At 38.6% G+C, this 19,744-nt stretch overlaps 1 protein-coding gene across 3 annotated transcripts in view; it reads left to right on the forward strand.

The window, feature by feature from the left end:
• Positions 1-19,744, forward strand: part of UNC5C (unc-5 netrin receptor C) — a 326,346-nt gene that overhangs the window by 60,581 nt on the left and 246,021 nt on the right. For 2 of the 3 annotated variants that reach the window (XM_083179068.1, XM_083179070.1), the window contains exon 2: positions 8,867-8,902. The exons of the other annotated variant lie outside the window; for it this stretch is intronic. In XM_083179068.1, coding sequence (XP_083035194.1) covers positions 8,867-8,902 — 36 coding nt within the window. The remainder of the gene's footprint in view (positions 1-8,866; positions 8,903-19,744) is intronic. 3 annotated transcript variants of the gene reach the window in all.

Here is a 19,744-nt window from a genome sequence, read left to right on the forward strand (position 1 = left end):
GTTCACTTTTTCTGAGCAAATCCTTCTTAGATGGACAAAACCATGTGCACTGCACGGGGGCAGATGTAAAATGTGCAGAGAGAATTCGATTTGGGTGAGTTATTTTGTTTCTGTGCAGGGTAAATACTGGCTGCTTTATTTTTATACTGCAATATAGATCTCACTTTGAAGTAAAACCCCACCCAAATCTAATTCTCTCTGCACATTGTACATCTGCCCCACCTGCAGTGCACATGGTTTTGTCCATCTAAGAAGGATTTTGTCAGAAAGAGTGAACTAGAATAAGGCCCACTATCACTAAACAGATCTGTGCCCCTCTGGGATCATCATAGGACCAGTCACTTCAGTGATTGTTGCCAACATTATAATTATGCCCATGCTGATATAAAATGCACAATCATTTTCACAGCTCCCTAGCAATGGTTAATGACCCTTAGTCAACTGTTAAATATGCGCAGTATGTATAAAGTTTAGCAAATGTGCTTTATGGGCAGAGTGGGTATATGATTTAATCGTACATTAACTGGGAACTGACCGTGAATTTTTTTTACTGTAAATTAGAATTGGATAATTGAGCCATAATTTTTACCTGCAGACATCATTTGTTTATGCGCAATCAAAGAGCAAGTCCTTGGGATGCTCCCTGTACCACCAGTTAAACACATTGTGGTGTCAGCTTTGGATTGGTTTAGTAGTGAAGCAATGTACCAGTTTATTTAGTCCATAGTATCATACCTCCCAACTGTCCTGCTAAACGTGGGAACGTCCTGGATTTTGGGGATGTTCCCACGTCCCTCCCGTGGCCGGCAGTGTCTCGCTGCAGGGGGGGGGGGAGTCCCCCCCAACCTGACAGGACAGCATTTATTCACGCCTGAAAATGGGGGAGCGGACTAATTTGCATAAATAGCACCCTAATTTACATACACCACACCCCGTTTTCAGTCACGTGTCCCTATTCTACTATTGATAAAGTTGGGAGGTATGTAGTATCTCTAGTGTAGTCTCTGAGCTACACAGTACATGCTATTCTCTTTTTTTAAATCCCCCTTAGGTAACAAGAAGAAATTACTGTGAATGACAAAAAAAATTACATTTCCCAGGATCCATTTATTAACAAATTAAGTACATTTCCTATATATTACATTACCATTGCTTCATGTATTTTTCCACAATGGGAATTACTTCGTAGAACATACATTTTTGGTTTAACGATAGTAAAAGAGGGTTTGAATTTATTTTTTATTGTAACCCTTTGAGTGCGAAGTGAATTTGTCAAAAAAGGTGTGAAATTGGTGTGAAAATTGCCAAGCAAACATTTGAATTCATCATAATGACCTGTAATGTTTACCTTATTTAGGAAATATGTATTTTTTTGGCACATTTTTTATTTTAATTTATATAACAAATATGTGTCATTTTTTGCAGATTTTTCGCGCATTTCTCACAGAGATGTTGGCACTCAAAGGGTTAAACAATTGTGTCTGTTTTATTTTCATTGTATTACTATTTTAGTATAACACATGAATCCATTTACTAACATCAAAATGACACTGCAAGTATCCCAATATTGGGCCTGATTCAGAATAGTTTGTATATGCGAAGCTGCTCACAGCAATTTAGCATATGTTTTTCTTTGCATAACACCTCCTGCCTGCATTTGCTAAAACTGCGGTGCAATTGCAGTTCTAGATGACCACTGCAACCATTGATTACAATGTTAGTCAGTCTTACCTGATGCAGAGACATTGCGAGGCCAAGGAAAGTGTTATCAGAGTTTTATATATATTTTGCATATATTTTGTGTTTTGTTTATGCTGTCATAGAAATAAGCTGTATAAAATCTACAGCGTATAATTGGATAAAGTAATACTTGTACTCTTCTCATTTCTTCCATCCCAGAGAAGAGTGTCAAGGGGCAACTCCGAGATGGTTGTGATGGCATGATTTCCGCCATCACATGATCTGAGTCATCGGAGCCCTCCTAACCCCCCCATACTGTAGTTAACTACAATGGCAATATTATGACGCAAATTGCAGTGAATTTTAAGAGTCTTAAGACATTCCAGATTAGTCATGTGGGCTATTGATTCCCAGATACGTTACTCAGGTAACTGATGAACATGCAGTGTGAGCTGAGGGTTCTTATTCTGATGCACAATCAAATCATGGATGCAAGAAGGAAGCGATCATTTACACAAAACACCTTCTGCATTAGCATATAGATGCACTTCATTGAACAGCTACTTCCTTGCGTATCAGGCTCAGAAAGGCTACTTTAGAGTAATGCGGCATATACATGGGTCAGCTCTGGGCTAAGCGACATAGGTTAGCGCAGATCGCTCAGCACACATGCCATGCACCAGCAATGTGTGCTGAGGGATCTGTGTGGACCAGTGTTCTCTGGTGAGAACATTGGCAATCTAACTCGATTTATACTGCATGCAGTATAAATGTAGTCAGGCGATGGCAACCTCACATCACCGTCGCTCAGGGGTATCCGTGCTTAATTCCTACGTGATCTGATCAGCTCGCTTAAGCCCCGTACACACGGGGCGATTCTAGCCTATATCCCCGTGTGTACGGGGCAACTGTTGTCAGGAGCGAGCTTCAGCGACCAGCGCTGGGGTGGTCACTGGTCGGAGGAGCATACTCCTGCAATCAGCTGTTTCCCCCAGTAGAGTCTTCTTTTCATCAGCGACCATCTCTGGTCACTGATGAAAACGGGACAATGAGCAATATATTGCTCTGTGTGTACACAGCTTTAGAAATAGCCTTGGACTTGCTTAGTGTGTATGCCCCATAAGAGGTGCACCATATGAGTCAACAAACTTATGCTTACTGAGCTATTTTAAGCACCATATTATGCTCTTTTTATCACACATGTTATATAAACTAACAAATAGTTCTTTGAATATTTACAGTGTTTGGAATATATTATTAAAACCAAAGCAGACATTGCAAGAGATTATTTAAGCAGCCTATTTAATATATATATTTATAGTTGTTTGTCTTTTTAGTATGAAAGTCTGCAGCAGAGATGTGGAAAATAATGACACCACAGAAAAATGTGTAATAACTCTGTGTAATTACCTGGAAATGTTGGAACGTTTTATAGCTACTTTTTGTAGAAAATAAATAGAGAGGATAAATATGTTTCATATTATTTCACACTATGCATGACCTTGCTACATTAAATAATGGAAAACTGATGGCTGCAATGTTCTAAGACTATCTGAATGCAGAAAGGGAAAACTAACCTTTATATATTACATCATAAAGAGCGCAGTGTTCCCCAGCAAATCAACAGTTTAAAATAACGTACAGGGCAGTCACTTAACCTTTACTACATAGAAAACACAGTCTTACTTGATGCTGTAAACATGTCTGCCCAGAAGGAAAGGCCAGTGTGTTTTACTTGAGTCCAGGCTAATGTGTACCATGTGGTGACCCTGCTTCATGTACAGCAGATGCCCAAATAGGGCCAGTTCATTCTGATCTTCATTCATGTAGTTGGGTCAATTCCAGCTTCACTGGGGCTGGTTACTGCACACAGTCGCATTGGTGAATATTAATCACCCTTCGATTGTATTTTCTGACATTCTCTATGCCTTATAGAATCAATGTTGATGGTGTTGTGCTCATTTTGTGACCACACATACAGTTGCAAGAAAAAGTATGTGAACCCATTGGAATTACCTGGATTGCTGCATAAATTGGTCACAAAATGTAGTCCGATCTTCATCTAAGTCACAACAATAGACAGACACAGTCTGATTAAACTAATACCACACAAACAATGATATGTTTTTATTGAACACATCATGTAAACATTCACAGTGCAGGGTGGACAAAGTACTGTATGTGAACCTTTAAATTGAATAACTGGTTGACCCTCCTTTGGCAGCACTAACCTCAACCAAACATTTCCTATAGTTGCATATCAGATGTGCACAAAGGTCAGGAGGAATTTTGGACCATTCCTCTTTACAAAACTGTTTTAGTTCAGCAATATTATTGGATGTCTGGTGTGAATCGCTCTCTTGATGCCACAGCATCTCAATTGGGTTGAGGTCAGGACTGGGCCACTCCAGAAGGCATATTTTCTTCTGTTGTAGCCATTCTGTTGTTGATCTACTTCTGTGCTTTGGGTCTTTGCCCTGTTGCATCACTCATCTTCTGTTGAGCTTCAATTGGTGGACAGATGGCCTTAAGTTCTCCTGCAAAATGTCTTGTTAAACTTGGGAATTAATTTTTCCATTGATAAAAGCAATGTGTCCAGGCCTGAGGCAACAAAGCAGCCCCAAACCATGATGCCCCCTCCACTATACTTCACAGTTAAGGGGTGTACACACGGAGAACTTTTAACAGGAGATTTTGACTAGATAGTCAAAATCTCCTAGAAGATTAGCCAAAATCTCCCTATTGTTCTCCTGCTTAGTCAATATTGTCTAGCAGAAATTGCTTAGCATAGATTGACTGTGCAGGCAAGAAAATTTTGACTAGATCATAGGCTATCATTGCTTAGACAAAATCTCCAGTGCATCTAGCCAAAATCTCTCCCAAAATTGCTTAGTCAAAATTGTCCACTAGTGAAAATCTCCCCATATGTATACCCCTTTAGGATGAGGTTTTGATGTTGGTGTGCTGTTTCTTCCATAAAACTCAACTTTGGCTTTATCTGTCCACAGAATAGTTTGCCAGTATTGCTATGGAACATCTAGGTGCTCTATTGCAACTTGAAACATGCAGCAATGTTTTTTGTGGACAGCAGTGGCTTCTTCAAGGATTCTTTTTCGCCTCATTAAGCATTCTGTGCTGTGCTCTTGCAGTCATCTCTACCAGTCATCTCTACAGAACAGCCACTCCTAGGGAGAGTAGCAACAGTGCTGAAGTTTCTCCATTTATATACAATTTGTCTTACCGTGGACTGATGAACATCAAGGCTTTTAGAGATACCATTGTAACCCTTTCCAGCTTTATGCAAGTCAGCAATTCTTAATCGTACAGTAGGTCTTCTGAGAGCTCTTTTGTGCGAGGCATGGTTCACATTAGGCAAACTGGGCCAAATTAAAGAAAATATGACCAGGGGACTTCACAGTCTGCGATACACAAGATCAAAACACACAGTCAGTAATGCACAAGATCAAACTACGCAACAGGAGAGGTGATTTTTCGAACGACCTGCCTGTGGTTAAACCATTGTCAAATTGAGGTTTTAACAATCTGTCACTTCTACCAATGTACACACATCTTCAGTGTATTGTTACATGTTATAAATATATATATATATATATACATAGTGGGGGTAGATCGGCGGCACTCGCAAAATAAATGAATATATACATATATTGATAAATTAATAAGATTGTATTTTTTCCACCAGATAAAAATATAAGCAGCTTGCAACTAAAGTTGCGGTATCTGTATGGTGGATGTCAAGTGACTTTAGATTGATTTCTCTATTCCTGTGGTCATAAAATATCTGCATTCCCAATTATGCTACTTACTGTATTCTTCCCATGTGTATGTGTTTTTGTGTACTACCCTCTTTGGCAACAGCTATCAATATTTAACAGGCAGCGAACTTCTTCCATACTGTTTAAGGCTTCTGCTAATTTGACAAGGTCAAATATGGCACTGTTCACATTGTAAGCAGTAGCAAATGTTAGGTTAGGCTTTCCTCAATCTAATCGCTAAATCATTAGCTTCTCTGTCACTAAAAAAGTATCCTAGCTACTGCCACTGTCCTATTCAATCAATATGTGCAGACAGGGAATACAAGTCCTTATCTCCCACAGAAATGACTAAACCGTCTACTAATTCTGCCTTCGCTGATTGAGAGAATTCAGTGCACATATACAGTCCTAATTGTCTTATTTTAACACAATCACTATTCTTTCTAACATGTTCACCTCGTAAATCACTGTTTAGATCACACGTGATTGACTTGTGCTTTATTTGGTCAAATTAATGTGCATCCGAGCTAAGTGCTTATATGTTTAATGTACAGTTATTTTTAAGGCAGCACTGGTAAAATGTACCCATTTTAAGATATATATTTTTGTTTTCAATACTCTACTACAATAAACTACATCACTTAATGAACATCCTTAATTTGTTTCTTAAAATAATAAATATGTGAATAGCTTTATTTTAATGGGCATTTAGTGCTGCCCTCTTGTGACTGAAAGCTCTGCTATCATTCAAATGCACTAGCAATATGTTGAGTTTATTTCTTAAACAGAACATAAGAATACAAACAAATCTCCATTCTCGCTTTACAATTTGAAGGATTACTGATGACAATATATTTCTAAATACATGCGTCTAATGGTGTGTACACACGGTACAATCCAGCATGAGATTTTGACTATATAGTCAAAATCGCATCGGGATCACATGCAGATCACACAGGGTTTTTTACCTTGCGATCCCGATGCGCGCTCCGGCGACATCACAAATCAAAACCCAGATACACAGGGCAGCAATGACTATAAAGTTGAAATATAATGCAGATAGCATGAATTGTATGTAAATAGCATTGTATAAGTTAGCAAAGATTGCATAGCAAATCGAATAGCAAAGGAATCTCACCGTGTGTACACACCTTTAGAATAGTTTATTTGAAATGATGCATTTCATGTAGTGGTAGCAGCAAGTTGGACTTGACCTATGTATGACAACACTTATACTTTCTCCAAAAGTTCATCCTTAGCATGATATTAAATGTAAAAATCCTTTCTAGTGGATTCTGCATTTGCAGCCTTTTCTACCTTTGTAAAAGTATACTTTGGTTCTCACTGAAGTTATGAAAAGAATGAAGCGTTTACTTTGGAACTTTGATGTCAGTTGTCAACCCCCTAGTGTTTTTATGCAATTAATGGCCTCCAAGACAGAAATTTCAAAGATCCAACTTATCATCACTCACTCATGAAAATCAACTCCAAAGCATTTGCTTGTTATGCATATTTTTCCTTCAGTAAGACTTCCCACATTTCTTTCTCTTGAAAGCATCTGGTGAATGACACTTTAAAAAGCTTAATTAGTGATTTCATTTTGCTAACGCAGAACAATGGCAGTACTAGCGCTGGATCATTGCAACGCTACACAGGTTTCTAAAGGCAGACATAAAGGGGTCACTCTGTACATGCTATAGAAAACAGCACCTGAGGGTTTTGCCCCAAGGGAACTATATAATTGTGACTGTTCTCTGTGATTGTTTGTAGGAGATGACAAGATATACACAGTAATTAAAGTAATGTGTGAGAGGATAAGGACATCTCACCTCTAGCTACTGTATGTGTTACCTGCAATGACAGGAGCAAACATTTGATACAGTTTGACACTGTAGATGAAATAGTTAAAATGAAGGTGCTTTCCTCAAAAAAAGTATACAGCAAGTTTCTCCCATATGGAGCTGAAAAGCCCCTATAGAAAGAAACAGCTGAACTCCGCACATATTGGCAAACAAGGCACATTATGTATTAGAGGTGCATGGATGACGTTTCGGCAGGATGTGGAGCATTAACTCCATGTGACCACCATCTATTACATAAAGATAGGGACTAGGGGTATGGCCAGCAGCTCCAGAGCACTGGACATTCCCCAACAGTGCTGACATTTAAGTTGCCGGAAGTTGTGTGGTATGTGTACACTATATTTTATGTATTTATTCATATTGCAGTGCCGGCTGCTTCCAAATGCGAAGAGAGAAATTATATCTTAATCACTAGTCAGGCAGGTTATCTTGACTAATGAAGATTCCGTTTACACATCAATCTCGTAGACGGTGCTCAAACACAATATTATATGGCAATACTGTCTTTGTAAAATTAGCTCTACTAAGCAACAACAGAAAACCATAGCCAAACTCTAGTAACAAATACAATTTGCTACTAGACAAAAATGAAAAAGTATGTTAGTTAAACTTCAAAGTGGCTTGTCTGAACAGATATACAGGAGACTCCAGCCACCTCATTATATATATATATATATATATGACAATTTTGATATAAAATTGAAACATTGATCACCTCTGGCGACTAAGTGTTCATTAATGTGCTACGAGTGCAACACCAGTGTTGGACAGCGGCACTCACTCGGCCTTACTAAAAGACCACCAGGGACACTCTATAGTGCAGCCGACGTTTCGGTTTTTAATCCATTTTCTGTGCCTTGAAAACGGATTAAAATCCCCAAAAAATCTGACACGTCGGATGCACTATTAAGTGTCCCTGGTCATCTTTTAGTAAGCCCGAGTGCCGCTGTCCCTGCTCCCTATATATATATATATATATATATATATATATATATATATATATATATATAGTCTAGTTGTCAGTCTAGTCTAGTTGCCAGTGCCAATACAGGTGCACAGGTGTTTGCACTGCACTTCATAAATATTCCTTTATATTCCCCAATAATAGTATTGGCCACAAATTGAACTTCCCTGCTAAGTGGTAATCTGATATGAAGTAAGAAAATATCTGCAGACTTGGCTCTAGCATCTGTGAGACCTGGAGCTCTCTTATTTATTATTAATTTGCTTGTCTCTTACCGAGTTGTGAGACATAAATGCTTACTAATCTTTATCATCAGAATACATACTATACATACTATATTATTTCATCTATATACACTTGGCAGTGACATAACATGATTGCTGCAAGTGACAGATTTATGAGGTATGGTATGTCATCATTTGCCTTCATTTGTCCTATTTACATTTCTTTTCATTACTCTTTTTGAAGGATTTTTGATTTAGAATTATAACCAGAAACGTTTGTTCAATCCTTGTAAGCACCTATGGCCATATTGGCATTGGTAAATTCTATATTTAAGTGATATGATTTGTGTTTTATTACAGAGTTTCCCAGACCTGGCCTGCAGGATCCAAGAACAGGTCAGTGTGTAGCATGATTTAGTAATAAGAACATGTCTTTCCTGACCTATTTTCTATATTTGCAATAATTACATATGACATATATTTTACTTTTCTGTCAAGCCTATATTTGTGTTTAATTTCTTCATTTAAATGAGCAGCCAGTGGTGCGTATCCACCTTCTGGCACCGGTTCCCTGATATTATGTTGGTTGAGAGAAATGCTTACATACATTTTTCTAAGGTTATATCACCCTTTAACAATTCATTTCCTCTCTGTTTTGTAATTCATTGTACAAAATTATATTTATTTTATGAACACAATGATTAAAAGAAATAGATCTCATGACTACCCAGATCAAATAAATTAGGTGCACGTACCTTGGTATCGTTCTATCCTAGGAAAAAAATGTTTAGGGTTAGGTATTGCCGTTTAAAAAAAAAAAATCAAAGAAACAAAAGAATTGTCCTATATTTTATAATGGAACAAAATAAATCCTTGTACCCAATATTCTACAAAAATAATGCCCAATTTGCTCTTAAACCTCCCACTATTCCAGTGGTTCCCAAACTTTTTTCATCACGGCGACCTAGAGTATCAACATTTAGTTTAAGGCGCCCTTTCTTATTGATAATATTAGGAAAAATATTAAAGTAAGTATATTGTGTTTCTATGTCATTGTTAGGTTAGTGAGGAGATGTGAGGCAAAATTCACTTCTGATTGTCCACATAAATTATGATTGACAGCCACCAGCTCTGTTTTTGCCTAGAACACCATAAATAATTTCTATTGGTCTTGGTCCACCAAATCGAGGCACCCCTGCAAGTGTCCCGAGGCATCCCAGGATTCCACGGCACACAGTTTGGGGACCACTGCACTATTCGTGGGAGAAAAAAATGCAGATGACTACACATATGTAATATGTGTGTGGTATTTGTGTGCACAGTAGTACTGACCATTAAGGGTTAATGAAGATTTAGACATGCTTACCAATGGTCACACAATCTGGGGCGTGGGAAAAGCACAAAGCCGTGACCACACACCAGAAAAAACTAACCAATGGTGGAAGTAAAATGTCAGCTTGGTTTAGCATAATATACAGTAACAATCATTTCACAAAAGCAGCTAAAACATATCACATTTGTTTGTGCACGGTAAAAGAAAAATATATTTAGATAATATTGTACAGTAAGTTCAGCTTGTAACATGCTGGAAGCTATTTTGCATGCTTGCATTTATATAGACCATTACATTTATAGTTAACAATATAACTCAATGGTCCCAACTGTGTTATTTTGGTTATGGGCTGTGTATCTCAATGTAATTGACACTATTGCAGACAATCCTTTGTTTGTCTAAACAAAAAAATCCTAAATGATAACATTCCATACTTTTCCACACATTGACATGGCATAATTGCTGCAATGAGTGATGAGCCCGTAATTATACCATGTGTAATTTAGAACAAATACTCAGAAACTCTAATACTGGATTGTTCCACTAGTTGGAGCTCTAGAACATACTGATTTTCTGTTTCACCTAGAGAGCAATACTAAATCATGGTATGGTACCATTTGGAAGTTACGCAAATTAGATTCCTGTCATTTTTTAACATTACATGTATTTTATTGCAGTTTGTGTAAAAGTTTTTGTTTATTACAATAGTGCATTTTGTAAAATCAAATTCACAGAATCTTTACTATACTAATTAAGAAATAGAATTTTAATTAACTGTGTTTCCTATTTTGTGGGAAATATATATAAATATATATATATATATAACAGTATAGTTTTTAAAATATATACAGGACCTACCGGTACTATTTTAGCTATTTCAATTTAGAAATGATAAACAATGAGAACTGAAAAATATCAGCTTTTAACGCAATGGATTTTGTGTGCAGCTATTTTGTTGGTATTGTGACATTAGTGTCTTTTTGTTGTGTTTGAAAAAGTAAGATTATTACGGTATTATGCATAATAAACACTCTAGCATCGTATTACAGTTCATGAAAGGTATGAAATAAGTAGTGCATGTTCCTCTTTCCATGTAAATTATTATCTAACAAGAAATGCTAATGAAATTGTGAATGGTCAGAAATGCACCACAAAATGTGTCTGTGGTGGAGTTAAGGGCTCTTTTGGACAATTTGTGTAGTGTGTTCAAGAGAGCATATGGGGCCAATATGTTAATTGGTCTGACAGCCTCTAACCACTGTAAATAGGTTCATCATTACAGTATCTCAGGATGACAGCACCAAAAGAAGGCATGAGGTCTGAGTAATCAATTAAAGGTCCCATGGTACTTTCTGCCATTTTGCCCTTTGGTGAAAATCACCAAATAGCGAAAGTCTGCTAAATAAAAAAAAAAAGCTGAATTAGGCCTACTATTCAAATCAAGTTCTAATGGGTAACATTTACTAAAGCTTCTAATAATTAAAGAGGTGATGTTGTCCATACAGATGGAGCGGGACTTATCTATCCAGGGGATGGCGATGGCGACGCCAGCCGCCATCCCCTGCCCCGCGCCATCTGTATTCCGGAAGGGGACGCGCGCGCACGAGGTGCGCGCGCGTCCCCTTCCGACGGTGCTGCCGGCGGTCGCCCGGTGTCTAGACTTTTGTATTTACAGCAACACCTACACATAAAGGATACAGCACATGGCAAATGAAACTCAAATTGAGGTTAACAATAGAAGATCTACTGTGTTCAATAAATTTAGGGGGAGATGTATCAAACTTTTTAAATTCTTGTTTTTTAATTTGTGTAGTACAGTAAATTCTATGAATTATACATAGAAACTGTTTTGTTGCTATGAATAACTTGTCCACTTGTCTCAAAAAGTTTGTTTTCTGATTTTTATCATATTCCGTATATATCCCCAGTACTCGTTCAGGCCAATAAATACAGAGTTTGTTTATACAGAGATTACCTTTCAGTGCTTTATCTGCTCTGCAGCCTACATTACAGTTCTACTTTCAATCTCTACTTTTAGAAGATAGCTAAGATCTGTGTAGGCAGGTTAACATCACATCATTAAAAGCTTTCAAACTTTTTCTTCTGAAGGGCAATCATCGAAATGTACCTGAGATGTAATAGCGGAATCTTACAGACACAACATTCTGTGTGTAGGTGTCATTACTGACTGATGAATTAAAACAAAACTGTAGCTTTTGACAGATTAACATCACTGAATGATTATATTGAGTTCTTATAGCTGCAGTTATTATTTTGTACTGAACACAAAGTTTGGGACTTAATTTTAAAGTTTTCAGATGCAAACCATAAAAAAAATTGAAATAGGATCAGGGCATTAAAAAGTGTGTGCGTATGTATGTGTGTGTGTTCGTTTGTGTAATTATGTGAATAAACAATTATTAAAATGCACATATACCACATACATCATTAGTCATACCTAAGGGCAGTTGGCAGTAACGTTTCCACTTATGAATCATGGAGTCTGATGAAAGTCAGGTACAACAATGACCTCTTTCAGATCACAGTTAAATCATGGTCCAGTTGCTGAAAACTCCCAACTGTTTATTTGTGCAGGACTGCTTCCATGCTTGTTTGTGCATAAGGATTTGATGTTGAAAGGAAATTGGACAAGAAGTCTTGAATTGGCTTTTTGCCCACTGACCTGTGCTTTATATATCTGATGACCTACTGGACCTTGGCATCTCAGTTTCCACTTTGTACGAGCCTAATCAATAGAGCATTTTTAGTCAGGGTTTTTTATTTAGTCTTTGCTAATGAGTTTATTTTTTTCTGTTTTTGTGCAAGTGCATTTACAAACCAAAGTGTATGCTAAATCATGTGTATCAGCATGCATTTAAGGTCGGATGAATACTACACCGTTGTAAAAATGTAGCTAAAAAGACACCCATTTCTTTCCAAGGAAAAGCTTTCAAATATTTAATTCACTTATTATAAGTATTGACTTAATTGGACATGACTACCTCAATAATCCAACACAGTGTTGAAGAATAAGTAGCCACTTTTGTATCAATTAAGCACATTGAAAACACTTGCACACACAAACAAAAAATAAAAATATTGTGCTAAAATGTAAGAGAACAAAATTGTAGATTGAGACAAAATTACACCTGCTCTATCCATCCAATTCCTATCAAACCTCAAGCTTTTCGAATCAGCCTTGTCCTTTGCGGGTTCAGCAATTGGGTCTGTCCTACAGTAATCAGGACCATTTGAGGTGCAGGCTAGTGTGATGCATTTCCTGCAAACTTTTCTAGGATGCCTTTTAAGTATATGGGCGGGAGGTTCTAACATCCGCAGCCCTGTATTGCCAGCCACCGCATTCTTAATGACATATGCGGTCATTAACGCAAGGGACAGCTTTTGCAATGAGATCTGTCCCTTGCGATGTGGCGCCGATGCTGGACTTCCGGGTCTGTGACCCGGGAGTCCATCTGCGCATGTGCAGAGCACGGCGCCGGCCGCAGGGCATGCTGGGAGGGATCCGTGACGGATCCCTCACACAGCGCTGTGGTAAGAAGCCCACAGGCTTCTGCAGGGAATTGCCAGCTTTAGCTGGCGATTCCCTCCATAGCACTGCCACTGCGGAGGAGCAATAGAGCATACAGAAATGCGGTAAAAACCCAGATAACGGGGTTTTTACCACATTTCTATGTTAGAGACTCGCCCCCTATGTGTTATAAAATTTAAAAGGAAACTACTCCCTCCTATCCAGGGCCGGTGCAAGGTATTTGGGTGCCCCATGCAAAAGGGGGGGGGATGTTTGTGGGCGCTGCTCACTTGCTCCGGGAGTGGGGGGGTGGTAGGGTAGGGTATGCGGCCGAGCCACCCCTCACCTGCTCCAGCCAGTGCCCGGTCCACCGGGGGTGAGCGCCGCTCACCTGCCCCACGAGGGGGGGTTTAGCGGCCAGGTACAAGATTGCGGAGTCCAGGCAGCGAGGCCAGCTGGATGCATGGATGGATGGATAGATAGATAGATAGATAGACCAAATATTATTTTGTATAACTTTTCATAATGTAGAACTAAAAACAATAATAATATAAAGTGTGTTTTGCTGTTTATTTGTGAAATTCCACAACATCCTACCAGAAGAAACCAAGAACACTACTTCATTCAGCTGAAACCAATAAGGATATTTCTTTCATCAATAAGAACTCTGTAAGTCCTGTAAGCTTCAAAAAAAGGCAGTTTAGGGATTTTTTTTATACTGACTTCAATGGAAGATTTCTTGGCCAAAACACAGCTCAAACAGCTTGTAAATTGTAGACCAAATCAGTCATTCTGCAAACTCCAGTAGAGGGACAAATAAATGTGCCCGCCACATATTCCTCACTAACTTGTTTACAGAACTTTTCAGCCTGAAGGTATAGTTGGAAGTAATTACGGCAGATATAGGGCTACTGGCCTGAATGCACATTTGTCCTCCACATTCATGTGAAAACGAGAACTGGGAGAAAAATAAACTCTGCATTGTTCTTTAAAACTAAGGTCAGTAACATGGAATTCCTAACCAGAGCCTCTGACAAATTACCCTTGCAGATTATTTGCTTGATATAGCTCATTATGTTTTTTAAGAACATAACATCTCTCATGGCTTTCCAGTAGGTCGTTAGCAGAATATTATTAGAAACCACTTTTTAAGGTTATGGACGAACTTTCTAAAAAATTATTATGTTGGCAGGATATGTCAAGACATAATACATTCAAAAGTATATGAATTCTTATTATTATTAACAACAAATAAATATTTGTATTTTATATAAATACACCAGTTTAGCTAGTTAAATCAGGATATTTATTATATTTGCTAGCTAGCCATACTTTAAGGAAACCACTGTGAAATCTGTGTTCAAAGCAGACAGTTTGGGTAATGGCATAGAAGTAAGATAAGGAAAGAGTCCAATTCCAATTTTATACAGGTAATCACATAAATATGACATCACAAAAGTGCATTGTGCTGCTTCTTTGCAATGATCTTGTCAATGTTTGTTGGAAGGGGAGAAATTCTGTTGTAAGGGGAGGGCTCATTTTTTTTAGATGATCATATATGCATATCTGTCATTAGCTTTTAAATATGATTGACTTGGTGTCTCTGTACACCTGCAAAGGTGGACTGTGGGAATAATGTTATGGTATGTGGGCAGATTCAAAGGTTGCATCATTGTAAGTAGTGGCTGTTCAATACTGTACAAAAGCCACAGGATGTGTCTTAAGTAAAAAGACGCCACTGCTGACTTTTATGATCCGCTGCTGGGTCTGAAGATTCAGTATCAGATCTGGCCTGCATCAGCAAGCTGAGTAACCGTAAAGTTATTAAGAATGGCCACCGGACCTCCTCTGAAGAGCAGTAACTCTGTGTTAGAAGATGCAGACACTGACTTCAGCATGCCTACAAAACATGGCTTACACAGTGAACATACAAATCCCACACAGCAAGAACCTTGATGGCAATCAAACCCAGGATTTCAAAGCTGAGAAGCAGCAAGCTAATCATTGCCTCATGTTGCTGCCGCAGATATACCTTTTAGTAGACAAATCGTTTGATGGATGTGAAGGGCTGGGGCAACAATATGGACACTTCCTAGCTGCTTCTGGTTGGCTGATTGCTTAGTGACCTCCTCAACTTAAATAATTAGCAGTTATAGAATAGGAAGTGACAGCCGTCTATTCCAGTTACTTATCAGACATTTCCATTTAGCCTACTGCAGGAAAGAACATTATCATTATAAATGGGAAAAACAACAGATGTTTGTAATTAATTACATTTCATTTGTAGTTGCTTGTAATTAGATTTTATATTGAAAATGTCACGTTTACATTTATTAATAACACTGTAAAGGCTCTTCTCTTGTGACACTTTATAAAGTTATACTATTGTATAAAAGTACAGAAATGCAACTTGAACATATATATATATATATATATATATATATACTTACCTGTGGTATAAGTACACACACTTCTTGAACTACAGTAATGTAGTGGTTCTCTAAAGGTGGCCATACATCAGAAAGATATTGTACCCAATCATACAATCTCAATTGATTGTAAGATGGATTGTATGCAGATTGTGTGCACATCTTGTGTACACAAATCATACAATCAATCATCAGATTGATTGTATGACTGATTGTATGATGGATTGTATGCAGATTGTGTGCACATCTTGCATACACAATCATACAGCAGATGGATTGTATGACTGATTGTAAGATGGATTGTGTGTAGATTGTGTGTCCAAAAACCACCAAGGACTGCCGGGGATTTCAAGGGAAATTGTACACAATCATGAGCGCAATCGATCTTAAGATCGATCTTTCTGATGTATGGCCAGCTTTACTTTCAAGTCACTGTAGAGTATCTAGGGCATTTGTTCTTACTGAGAATATTGGCAAAAATGATTACATGAATTGCTGCTTACCTGTCATCCGTAGGGTCAGCTATGTGGTAGTAGACTGGGTTGTTTGTTCACATATTTATGATTTTCAGCCACCAGCACTTGTATTGTATGTGATTGACATGGTATAATTATGCATTGACTTGTGGCAACACTGAAAGTGCCCAGGGTCATGTGGTCAGTGGTTCCAAAACTGAGGGGTGAATTTATGAAGCTTGGAGAAGTGTTATCTTTCCCCATAAAGAACGTTATGAGCAAGGTGATAGTGGTTCAGCCAATCAGCTACAATATGTAAATTGACAGGTAAGAGCTGATTGGCTGAACCATTATCACCTTGCTCATAACGTTCTTTATGGGGAAAGATAACACTTCTCCAAGCTTCATAAATTCACCCCTCAGTGCAGTGGCAACCATTGACCACCTTGGTGCCACTGACCGAATGTATGTCTGTCACAAATGCTAGTGGTTTTGAGCTACTGTATACACATCTTATATTTCTGCAATAATAAAATCAGAAGAAAAAGCTTCATAGTTTAATACATTTTATAGACACCTTCTTCAGAGTATTATTGCACATAGCGCCATCGGAGAACAGTGCCACAGATTATTCCGTTGGCAGGAAAAGTACACATGTTCTGGAACCAGTAGGGTTCACATCTCTTATATAAGAAGACCTTGTATGCTTGCAAGAAGCCAGTATTCATAGGGGCGTATTTATCACGATCTGCATTTTTAATGCGGATGTGATAAATATTTTTCGCCTAAAATTAATGAATATGTAATATGTAAAGTAAAATTTCTAAAAAGCTCTAACAGGACATGGGCTCCAATACTAGTCCATCCTATTGGAGTCCCCAAGCAGTGTTAGTCTCCATACTGACTACACTCCTGAATGCATACTTTACAATAAAGCAGAAGGACGATACATGCGTCAGTGGGGGATGACAGAGAGGAATCCTGAAGATCATTCTCTGAAAGAATCTGCAGAAAGTAGCCCATAGGCATTGCATTTATAGCTTGGTAAATTCAACTACATAGCAGTCCCCATAGAAACCTGCTTTGCAGTCAGAAATGGAGGGGCCATGGTACTGTTTTCTGCTGTAGTCCCTCATCACAAGGATATTGGTGGTACTCACTACTGAGGCAGATGTATAAAGCCTGGTAAAATGATAAAGCAGTGATGAAGTTGTGATGAAGGGTATAACGCACCAGCCAATCAGCTGTGTGAGGAAAATGACAGTTGGAAGCTGATTGGCAGATGTGTTATCACCTTCCACTTTATCACCACTTCATCACTTTACCAGGCTTACTACATTTGCCCCATTATCACCCATTTTGCTGGGTATCCAACAAATATATATTTTCTTAATATAACCCCAAGTAAGACATAAATTAGGTGTAGAGGTTTATTTCAGGGCATAAAGTATTGTCAAACAAATGCCATATGTCTATAGATATAAACAGATACATTTATACATGCAGCTGCCTGCTTAGGCACCAGGTATAGTTTTATATTGGGCACCCCACTGTCCCTATTTGATGAGTCACTGGGCGGTATTCAATGAGCTGAATCGTTGGTCACAGCGATTCAGTTTTTTCATTCGCCAGCCAATCGCCGGTTTTTTGCTGCCAATCGCCATGCATGGGGATTCGTGGGGAGTCGCCGAGTCACCCTATTCAACGTGGCTGAGAATCGCCGGCCCTAACGGCGATTCTCAGCCAACCCTGCGTTTCCCTAAACAGCTTCATTAATGTCGTCAGTGTTTAAAAAATTGCAGTGAAATGCATGAAAAATGCAAATTACCCTGAATAAACGCTTCCAATACAGCAGACGGCAAAATCGGGGTAATCTGCACAAAGGCCAAACGAAGGAGTGAGGTGGGGAGGAGAATCATGGGTAAGTGAGGTGCACCATGGGTAAGAACAGTGCTTTGTGGGAGAAAAAAAAATACCTCAAAAAATGAAATATATATTTGTATAGCACTTCTACGACCATCACATCACACAAGGGCAGCAAATAATAATACATTACACTTGCACAGTTAAATAGAACACTTAAAACCAATTATTTGACATGTTCCTATAAAAGTTCACCAGAAAAAGATGACGAGGGACACTCGGTGAGGAACGGCGATATGTAACAAGAAAAAGGAATCGCCAACTTCTCATTGAATACACTTTTGGCGATTCCCCTCGACTACCGTCGATTCCCCATGCAAAATCCTATAGACTAAAAACGGCGATTTGTAGAGAATAACATTTGGCGATTGGTGCTTCATTCACCGGTCCTCATCGGCGATTATAGGTCATTGAATAGGGTGATTCGCATTTGGAGCTCCAAAAATCACCGTCAGACACGAAAAAAACACAGAATCGCCATAAAACTTGGCGATTCTGGCTCATTGAATACCGCCCACTATGTTGTGTTGTGTTGCATAGTGTAGGGAAGGTGCAATGCAAACAATGGAGAAATGTGCAATCTGTGAATTATAATATTGACCTAACAGGCCCAAAGGAACATAGGTAGACAATTTTAGCTGTGTGTACACCAGGCTTATTTTGTCAAAGTAAGTGCCACTTAAGGTTAGAAAGTGAGTCGCTGTAAGATTCATGGTAATGCATGTGTTTGGTCTTTCTACTGCATTTCAAGGAGCTTAGATTTCACTGCCTCTCCTCTGCCCCCTCCCACTACACTGCTCTAGTCCAGATCAATGTCAGTAGTTAAATAGATCAGTTATTTGAAAGCTGTCTGTTGACCTTCTTTCATGATTGATTGCATGGAAAGTGCACAGGAGTGAAGTTTCCAGCTAAGAGAGCAGTCACTGCTGACTGCCTTCCCCTGATTTTCCCCAAGGACCGGTAGGGTTTCCCACAGAGGAATAGACTGCCTCCACTGATGCGTGGCCTGGAAGTCTCTCAAGTAACCATAATGAAGCTGAAAGGTACTTCTTGCCATCTCTTATGGCCTGCAGGAATTATTGATGAAGAGAGGGACAGGGGTTGAATGCGTGCTTGCCTTCCGAATGCTCTCTGACACTGGGTCTGGAACTGCAGGTCTATAGCTCTGTGCATGTAATAGCATAGCCTTAGGGCATTGGCCTTTACTTTTTACCAGCAGCAGAAATGTATCTGTAGGTAAAAATTGTAAAGAGCCTGACCTCATACTGTAGTTTTCCCACTGGGAAGAAAACCATTAGCTGGATTTTATTTCCTTATTACAGGCCAATTTACAGGGATAATGAGAAAAATAGTCTTTCACCACTCAATTCTGAGGTAAACTATTTCCCATAACATTTTGAGCTGGCATAGCAAAATATACATTTGAAAAAAAACTTTTTGGTAATAAAACTGTTGATAAATGAACCTGTGCTGAGCGCAAGGCTGTGCTTTACAGCGCATTTCTGGATGTGACAAACCGCTACTTTGAAATACCCATTAAATATTTGTTCACATCACTAGAAGTAGCTG

Source organism: Crinia signifera, chromosome 1 (assembly GCF_055691185.1).
Source record: "Crinia signifera chromosome 1, ASM5569118v1, whole genome shotgun sequence".
In the NCBI taxonomy this organism is placed as follows: Eukaryota; Metazoa; Chordata; class Amphibia; order Anura; family Myobatrachidae; genus Crinia; species Crinia signifera.